Genomic DNA, 10030 nt, shown 5'->3' with positions numbered 1-10030 from the left:
AATATACTTTTAACAGTGTCCGCCCCCCCCCCCCCCCCGAAGAAAGTCTACCGCCCCCCCCCCGGAAATTTTAAGTGCCCCCCCCCCCCCCCCCCCCGGAGAAAAAGTCTGGAAGAAACACTGATATTCTGGTTTAACATACTACATTCGTTTTCTAGACTGCTAACATTTGGCCTGTGTTTTTGTCCACACGTCTTGCATATGGATTTTTAATTTAACACACACACTCAAATATCTGTCTAGCGGTAGAGAGCTGGACTGCTAACCCGTAAGTCTCGAGTTCGAATCCGGGTTCAAGTCAGTAGACCGTCCCTGAGTCCACCCGACTCTGATGGGTACCTAACTTATGTTAGGGAAAGTAAAGGCGGCTGGGCATAGTGCTGACCACACTATCTCTTCATATGCCGAGGTCACAGAAACAAGTGAACTCTACTTCACTTGCCCCATTGACCGTCAGGTTTGAAAGGGAAACTTTACTTTTTTTTTTTTACTCAAATATCTGCTTAGATAAAGACACGTCACCAGATACATTAAAGCTAGCTGTATAAGTACGTAACTCTAAATCAGGTACCCTACTGAGCTGGGTGACATCAGGAACGTTCTACGGCCTGTGAACGGAACTCTAAACATTTGGGTTGATTAACTGCGTGTTGTCATTCACCCGCTAAGGGGTCATCCATTTATTACGTCCACAATTTTTTTTATTATTTTTGGACCCCCCCTCTTCCGTCCACAAAAATCCACGTTTTTTCCTTACACAAGTCCATATGCGTCCAAAAAAGTCAGTTTTTTTCGGACCCCCCCCCCCCCCCCCCCCCGCGTGTGGACGTCATAAATGGATGACCCCTAAATCCCAGTAGTCATATCCTACTTAATTTCAGCATGAAAATTTGTTAGTTTGGATATAATGGAACAACTGTTTTAGAAACTTTTTGCATAAAATGAAGGAAAAGTACCAGAATGAAAATGAAATAAAAATATTTTTATTATATAATTCTACATAAAAAGATAGTTCAATATTTGATAACTATAAATATCTTGGCTACAAATATAACAGTTACAAAACCTATAAATTACAAAAATAAAGATTATAAATTATGTAAATATAGCAGACAACCATTACGTTTGTAATCAATTATTACTTTAATATATCACTATCCTCACGTATAAAAGCATTACAATTGTAAAGTAATCTTCTCTCCGTGCGATCACACATTAGTTACATAAAATTATTTTCATAAGGTACATATTTAATATTTTAACGCGATAAAAAAACGCTTATTCATCAAAATCATATTCCTCTTTCTCTTTCTTGTACGACCTCCCGTCCTCTGTCTCCCCCCACTCCTTCTGTATCCAAAACCTCTCGCTCATCTTCCGAATTCTCACCCCGATGCCTTGAGGCTTCACCTCCCGGGGCGCCGAGGATTTCAGCTTTGGGATGGCGACAACAACTTCCTCTTCTGATGGCGGCGAGGGGGGCACATCCTTGAACGTCGCCCTTTTCTTTGGCTTGACGGGCGGGGGTTTAGCTTTGGGGGGTGGTTTAGCTGGGGCGGGGGCTGCCTCGGACGACACGTCGGATTTATCAACGGACGACGAGACTGATCCGGCGTCCTTGTCTTTACCTTTCGCTGGGGGTTTATAGCTCCTGACGCTGGCATCGTCGGACTGTTGCTTTTTCTCTGGTTTGGCGGATTTCGTTTTCTCCTTTTTCTCCGGTTTTGTTTTTGGTTCTTTTTCTACACCCTTCTCCTTTCCTTCCTTTTCCTTCCCTGCCTTTTCCTTTCTTTTCTTCTCCTTACTCTCTTTTTCCTTTTCTTCCTTTGCCGGTTCTTCCTTTGCCGGTTCTTCTTTTACCGGTTCTTCCTTTGCCGGTTCTTCCGTTCCCGACTCGTCCTTTCCCGATGAGCCTTGTTTCTTTTTTTTTGCTGACCCCTTCCCGGTAATGTCGTCGTCCTTTTTATCTATAAATGGCAGTACGTGGTGATAAACCAGTTAGTTTTTGAGTAAAGTAATGTTTTCAATGAATGGTAATTGTGTGATAAGTTATAATCAGATAAGTTTTAATGTAAAATATCTTTCAATAAAGCCAGTTAAAACAAACACTACATAGATGCACTTCAAAGACATAACTAATCAAGGCCATTAATGACCGATTATAAAGCTTTAACAAATAAAAATCTCAAAGACAGACTTCAGAAAATTATTATTAATTTTGCACAGACAAACAATAACAGGCTTCACAGACAGAGAATCAGAGATTATCAAAGACAGGCAGAACATTCGAGACTTAAAGCACAAGGGACTTACAATCGGGAACATCATTAATATATAACTTACCAAGGAAGCCATCTTTAATTTAGGACAACAGCTGTGACATTATGTAATCTATGACTTACCAATTGTGCAATCTTTAATCTATGACTTACCAATTGTGACATCTGTAATTTAGAACTTACCATCTTTGATATCTGTGATCTATGACTTACAATCCGGGATATCTGTGATCTAGGACTTACTATCCGGGATATCTGTGATCATGGACTTACTATCCAGGATATCTGTAATCTATGACTTATCATCCAGGATATCTGTAATCTATGACTTACCATCCAGGATAGCTGTGATCTATGATTTAACATCCGGGATATCTGTGATCTAGGACTTACTATCCAGGATATCTGTAATCTATGACTTATCATCCAGGATATCTGTAATCTATGACTTACCATCCAGGATATCTGTGATCTATGACTTACAATCCGGGATATCTGTGATCTATGACTTACCATCCGGGATATCTGTGATCTAGGACTTACCATCTGGGATATCTGTGATCTATGACTTACCATCCGGGATATCTGTGATCTAGGACTTACCATCCGGGATATCTGTGATCTAGGACTAACCATCCGGGATATCTGTGATCTATGACTTACCATCCGGGATATCTGTGATCTAGGACTTACCATCCGGGATATCTGTGATCTACGACCTACAATCCGGATATCTGTGATCTAGGACTTACCATCCGGGATATCTGTAATCTATGACTTATCATCCAGGATATCTGAAATCTATGACTTACCATCCAGGATATCTGTGATCTATGATTTACCATCCGGGATATCTGTGATCTAGGACTTACTATCCAGGATATCTGTAATCTATGACTTATCATCCAGGATATCTGTAATCTATGACTTATCATCCAGGATATCTGTAATCTATGACTTACCATCCAGGATATCTGTGATCTATGACTTACCATCCAGGATATCTGTGATCTATGACTTACCATCCGGGATATCTGTGATCTAGGACTTACCATCTGGGATATCTGTGATCTATGACTTACCATCCGGGATATCTGTGATCTAGGACTTACCATCCGGAATATCTGTGATCTATCACTTACCATCCGGGATATCTGTGATCTATGACTTACCATGCGGGATATCTTTGATCTATCACTTACCATCCGGGATATCTGTGATCTATGACTTACCATCCGGGATATCTGTGATCTATGACTTACCATCCTGGATATCTGTGATCTAGGACTTACCATCCGGGATATCTGTGATCTAGGACTTACCATCCGGGATATCTGTGATCTACGACTTACCATCCGGGATATCTGTAATCTCTGACTTACCATCCGGGATATCTTTGATCTATGACTTACCATCCGGGATATCTTTGATCTATGACTTACCATCCGGGATATCTTTGATCTATGACTTACCATCCGGGATATCTTTGATCTATGACTTACCATCCGGGATATCTTTGATCTCCCTCTTGACGTAGACAGCCTTCCGACAACAGAAGTAGAGAATGAGCAAAAGAATGACCATAAAGACCATGAGTCCCGCTATAATGTAGTAGATGTTCTTGTACCAAGGCTTCTTTGGGTCTGAGGATAGCAAGTGTACAAACACAAATCATAGGTTTAGAGATTATGTTGGCTGACTCTAGAAACCTTAGCCAGTTACATGGGTTAGAGATTATACAGGCTGGTTCTAGACCCATAGCCAGTTACCTACATATATATATATATATATATATATATATATATATATATATATATATATATATATATATATATATATATATATATATATATATATATATATAATTTGTAAAAATAATAACAGAATAAATCATATATCAAAATTCAAAATAAAAAATCAAAACCGCCGTATATCTGTGATTAAATTAGTAAGTAAAATAAAAAAGAATAATGATAAAAAGGTATTTCTTCGTTTGACTTCCGGTTTCACTCTTATCAGGGGAGTAGCCCGACAACATCCGGGACTTACCGAGACAGCGCTCGCCTTGGAAATCGCTGCTACATCCGTTTTGACAGGCGGCTGTAGTCCTGTCGCAGGCGCCGTTCCCTCCACAGTTGACGCAGGCTGGCAGGGAAAGAGAACCCCCAGTTAGTAACCACAGATTGATTTCAAATCTTAACTTTTTTTTCCACCCGGGGGGGGGGGGGGGGGGGGGGGGGGAGGAGGTATATTTGAAAAAAAATTGGGGGGGGGGGGCGGACTAAAATTTCCATGGGGAAGCAGACACTGTTAAAAGTATATATTCTCATATTCTCTATATAAATTTCATTTCGTTCGGGGGGGGGGGGGGGGGGGGGGGGTACAGAATTCTAGTATGCTGTAGCATGTTGTAGCATGGTATACAATTTGGTAGCATGTTGTAAAAGCGGCTTTGCTTCCTGCTGACTCACACACTTGCATGATCTTCCAAGGCTACAGAAAAAAATAATTAAAAAACTCTACTTCATCTGCACCATAGACCGCCAGATTAGAAAGGGACATTTTTATTTTGGTAACATTTTAAACCTTTTCAAATATGTAACATTTTGTAGCAGTTTGTAGCTTTAGTATGGTGTAGTATGATGTAGTATGATGTAGTATGGTGATGTAACATTTTGTATCAGGTTGTAGCTTGGGTGCAGTACAAAGTAGTATAGTGTAGTGTGATGTATTATGGTGTAGTGTGAAGTAGTATAGTTTAGTATGATGTAGTATGGTGTAGTGTCGTGTAATATAAAGTAGTATGAAGTAGTATGAAATAGTACGATGTAGTATGATGTAGTATGTGTGTAGTATGATGTAGTATTATGTAGTATGATGTAGTATGATGTAGTATGATCTAGTATGGTGTAGTACGATGCAGTATGGTGTAGTATGATGTAGTATGATGTAGTATGATGTAGTATGGTGTAGTTTGGTGTAGTATAAAGTAGTATGAAGTAGTATAGCGTAGTATGATGTGGTATGATGTAGTATTGTGTAGTACGATGCAGTATGGTGTAGTATGATGTAGTATGGTGTAGTATGATGTGGTATGATGTAGTATGATGTAGTATGATGTAGTATGATGTAGTATGATGTAGTACGATGTAGTATGATCTAGTACGATGTAGTGTGGTATAACAAAACAAAGCTTACTATGAGAGCAATGTTCCCCGTGATAACCTGCAGCACAACTCTCGGTACATATATGTGTAGTTTGGTGGCAAGCTCCGGTACCACCACAGTGTATACACTCTGGAATTGTACAACACATTATAAAATTAAATTAATATATGTTGTATGTAAAGCCTCCTGAAAATCTACCTAACAACATGTTGGCCATATATGTAGCACCTACACACTTTTTCTTAAAACCTACAGCAATCCCCAACGTATGAATTTTATCAAACCCCGGCAGCATCAAGCTCACCCCCCCCCCCGCAAACATCAAGCCCCCCCCCCCACAAACACACCTGACTTGCCTGACCTGACACACACCTGACTTGACTGACACACACCTGACTTGACTGACACACAAACCTGACTTGACTGACACACAAACCTGACTTGACTGACACACACCTGACTTGACTGACACACACCTGACTTGACTGACACACACCTGACTTGACTGACACACAAACCTGACTTGACTGACACACACCTGACTTGACTGACACACACCTGACTTGACTGACACACACCTGACTTGACTGACACACAAACCTGACTTGACTGACACACACCTGACTTGACTGACACACAAACCTGACTTGACTGACACACACCTGACTTGACTGACACACACCTGACTTGGCTGACACACACCTGACTTGACTGACACACCTGACTTGACTGACACACAAACCTGACTTGACTGACACACACCTGACTTGACTGACACATACCTGACTTAACTGACACACAACTGACTTGACTGACACACACCTGACTTGACTGACACACACCTGACTTAACTGACACACAAACCTGACTTGACTGACACACAAACCTGACTTGACTGACACACACCTGACTTGACTGACACACACCTGACTTGACTGACACACACCTGACTTGACTGACACACAAACCTGACTTGACTGACACACAAACCTGACTTGACTGACACACACCTGACTTGACTGACACACACCTGACTTGACTGACACACACCTGACTTGACTGACACACACCTGACTTGGCTGACACACACACCTGAAAGAATATTTACCTTCATTGCAATCTGCTCCGGCGTATCCAGCGACGCAGCCCCCTGTACAGGCACCTGTTGCAGGGTCATTTGTCCCACCTGCACAATTATTTGCCTGTCGCCTACGTCTCCGTTTATCTTGCAACAACTTATATTTCCCTCTCAACTTAGCTATAGCTTCTGTCGTTGAAAACAGAAATGTAATTTTGATGGAAAAAAAAACAACGTTTTCACAACATGCTTTTATGTAAGAATGCACTAAAAAGGAGAAAATAAATGATTTTCTATAAATATTATAATGAACTACTGAAGAAAAGCATGGGTAGCTATATTATGTATTGAATACCTTATTAGAAATTTATGAAGCGACCCACACCTTAAATTTTTATTTTGACAAAATTCGTACACAGCGCAGATGTGCAGCCGTATATTAAACGCGTGGCTTCTGGTAACTTAAAGTTTAAAAAAAAAATTCAAGTACTCACTGTGACAACCATCTCCCTCATACCCCTCCAAACAACCGGCCTCACACCTGCCGTTCATCTGATGACACGCCCCTGCGCCTGCGCAGTAACCACACTCTACAATAAACAGATGGAGTTTTAGCGGCATAAACCACACTCTACATGGCATAAACCACACTCTACATGGCATAAACCACACTCTACATGGCATAAACCACACTCTACATGGCATAAACCACACTCTACATGGCATAAACCACACTCTACATGGCATAAACCACACTCTACATGGCATAAACCACACTCTACATGGCATAAACCACACTCTACATGGCATAAACCACACTCTACATGGCATAAACCACACTCTACATGGCATAAACCACACTCTACATGGCATAAACCACACTCTACATGGCATAAACCACACTCTACATGGCATAAACCACACTCTACATGGCATAAACCACACTCTACATGGCATAAACCACACTCTACATGGCATAAACCACAATCTACATGGCATAAACCACACTCTACATGGCATAAACCACACTCTACATGGCATAAACCACAATCTACATGGCATAAACCACAATCTACATGGCATAAACCACACTCTACATGGCATAAACCACACTCTACATGGCATAAACCACACTCTACATGGCATAAACCACACTCTACATGGCATAAACCACACTCTACATGGCATAAACCACACTCTACATGGCATAAACCACACTCTACATGGCATAAACCACACTCTACATGGCATAAACCACACTCTACATGGCATAAACCACACTCTACATGGCATAAACCACACTCTACATGGCATAAACCACACTCTACATGGCATAAACCACACTCTACATGGCATAAACCACACTCTACAATTAACAGATGGAAAATAAATCTATCAAATATTTTATGGAAAACAGAAACTAAATGGGATTCAACTGAGTCTTGTTTTTTAATATGCTATTTGTTAACTATTTTAAATAAAAAAAATATATCTATCAGGTATTTTACCAAAAACAGAAACCAAAAAAGATTCAACTAAGTCATATTTTTAACTGTGAGAATTGTTGACAAATATTTAAAATGGAAAATAGATCTATCTATTTTATCAAATACAGAGAAATTAAATGAGATTAGTTTATCTCAGTACTGATATAAATTAAATAATAATACACTGTAAACTGCACGATAGAGAAACTACCAGACGACATAAGACACCTACCGTTGGAACAGTTCTCGCTCCAGAATTTGACATGACAACCAAGGACACATCTGTGTGTTGCCGGGTCTATGGCACCCGCCAGGCAGTTGTTTGGTCTAGGGGGTGGGGCTGCTGTTGGGGGTGTAGGGTTTGTTTGGGGTTGCGGCCGTAGGGGTGTAGGGTTTGTTGGGGGCTGCGGCCGTAATGGTGTAGGGTTTGTTTGGGAATGCGAACGTGGGGGTGTAGGGTTTGTTTGGGAATGCGAACGTGGGGGTGTAGGGTTTGTGGGGGGCTGCGGCCGTAATGGTGTAGGGTTTGTTTGGGAATGCGAACGTGGGGGTGTAGGGTTTGTGGGGGGCTGCGGCCGTAATGGTGTAGGGTTTGTTTGGGAATGCGAACGTGGGGGTGTAGGGTTTGTTTGGGAATGCGAACGTGGGGGTGTAGGGTTTGTGGGGGGCTGCCAATGTGGGGGTGTAGGGTGTGTTGTGGATTGCAGTTGTGTGAGTGTATCATTTGTTGGCGGCTGCCACTGTGGGGGTGCAGAGTTTGTTTGGGGTGTATGGTTTGTTTGGGGTGTATGGTTTGTTGTGGATTGCAGTGATGGTGGCCTAGGTATTGTTTTTACTGAAACGAAAAAAAAAATCCATTCATTGAATAAAATTATGTGCAATAAAAGAACGAGAAAAATAACATCTTAAGCCTGGGTGAGAATAAACGGCCTGAACGAAAAATATACTTATCGAAGTATAGTTTCATATACGTATTGTTTCCTTACTGGGTTGTAACTAAGATATACTTATAGAAGTATAGTTTCAATACGTATTATTTCCTTACTGGGTTGTAACTAAGATATACTTATAGAAGTATATTTTCAATACGTATTGTTTCCTTACTGGGTTGTAACTAAGATATACTTATAGAAGTATAGTTTCAATACGTATTGTTTCCTTACTGGGTTGTAACTAAGATATACTTATAGAAGTATAGTTTCAATACGTATTGTTTCCTTACTGGGTTGTAACTAAGATATACTTATAGAAGTATAGTTTCAATACGTATTGTTTCCTTACTGGGTTGTAACTAAGATATACTTATAGAAGTAGTTTCAATACGTATTGTTTCCTTACTGGGTTGTAACTAAGATATACTTATAGAAGTATATTTTCAATACGTATTGTTTCCTTACTGGGTTGTAACTAAGATATACTTATAGAAGTATAGTTTCAATACGTATTGTTTCCTTACTGGGTTGTAACTAAGATATACTTATAGAAGTATAGTTTCAATACGTATTGTTTCCTTACTGGGTTGTAACTAAGATATACTTATAGAAGTATAGTTTCAATACGTATTGTTTCCTTACTGGGTTGTAACTAAGATATACTTATAGAAGTAGTTTCAATACGTATTTTTTTCTTACTTGGTTGTAACTAAGATATACTTATAGAAGTATATTTTCAATACGTATTGTTTCCTTACTGGGTTGTAACTAAGATATACTTATAGAAGTATATTTTCAATACGTATTGTTTCCTTACTGGGTCGTAACTAAGATATACTTATAGAAGTAGTTTCAATACGTATTGTTTCCTTACTGGGTTGTAACTAAGATATACCTATAGAAGTATAGTTTCAATACGTATTGTTTCCGTATTGGAGACGAACACAAACTCAGGAGATGGATACTGGTTTTATTTAAAAAGGAAAGAACTGCATTGCCAAGCAGTAGAGCGTTAGACTGCTAACCTGAAAGTCTCAAGTTCGAATCTGGGTTCAAGTCAGTAGACAGTCCCTGAGTCAACTCAGC

At 40.0% G+C, this 10030-nt stretch overlaps 1 protein-coding gene across 1 annotated transcript; it reads right to left on the bottom strand.

The window, feature by feature from the left end:
- Positions 1-1278: 1278 nt before the first annotated feature.
- On the bottom strand, positions 1279-7077 carry LOC131939888 (DNA ligase 1-like). Its single transcript, XM_059298418.1, has 6 exons — positions 7020-7077; positions 6556-6714; positions 5478-5576; positions 4329-4424; positions 3782-3922; positions 1279-1967 (listed from the first exon to the last, which is right to left on the bottom strand). The coding sequence occupies exons 1-6, from the start codon at positions 7075-7077 to the stop codon at positions 1279-1281; spliced, it is 1242 nt and encodes a 413-aa protein (XP_059154401.1).
- Between the last annotated feature and the right edge of the window lie 2953 nt (positions 7078-10030).

Source organism: Physella acuta, unplaced genomic scaffold, assembly GCF_028476545.2.
Source record: "Physella acuta isolate Inbredline_101_S28 unplaced genomic scaffold, ASM2847654v3 ptg000299l, whole genome shotgun sequence".
Taxonomy (NCBI): Eukaryota; Metazoa; Mollusca; class Gastropoda; family Physidae; genus Physella; species Physella acuta.
This window is presented reverse-complemented; position numbering and strand designations above follow the sequence as displayed.

What these genes read in the sequence shown, in the direction of transcription:
- LOC131939888 (XM_059298418.1), bottom strand. Translation starts at nt 7,077, where the DNA reads ATGAACGGCAGGTGTGAGGCCGGTTGTTTGGAGGGGTATGAGGGAGAT. An exon ending in CCAAGGCGAGCGCTGTCTCG is followed by an intron (nt 3,923 to 4,328) that starts GTAAGTCCCGGA and finishes TGCTATCCTCAG; the next exon opens with ACCCAAAGAAGCCTTGGTAC. An exon ending in GATCAAAGATATCCCGGATG is followed by an intron (nt 1,968 to 3,781) that starts GTAAGTCATAGA and finishes TGCCATTTATAG; the next exon opens with ATAAAAAGGACGACGACATT.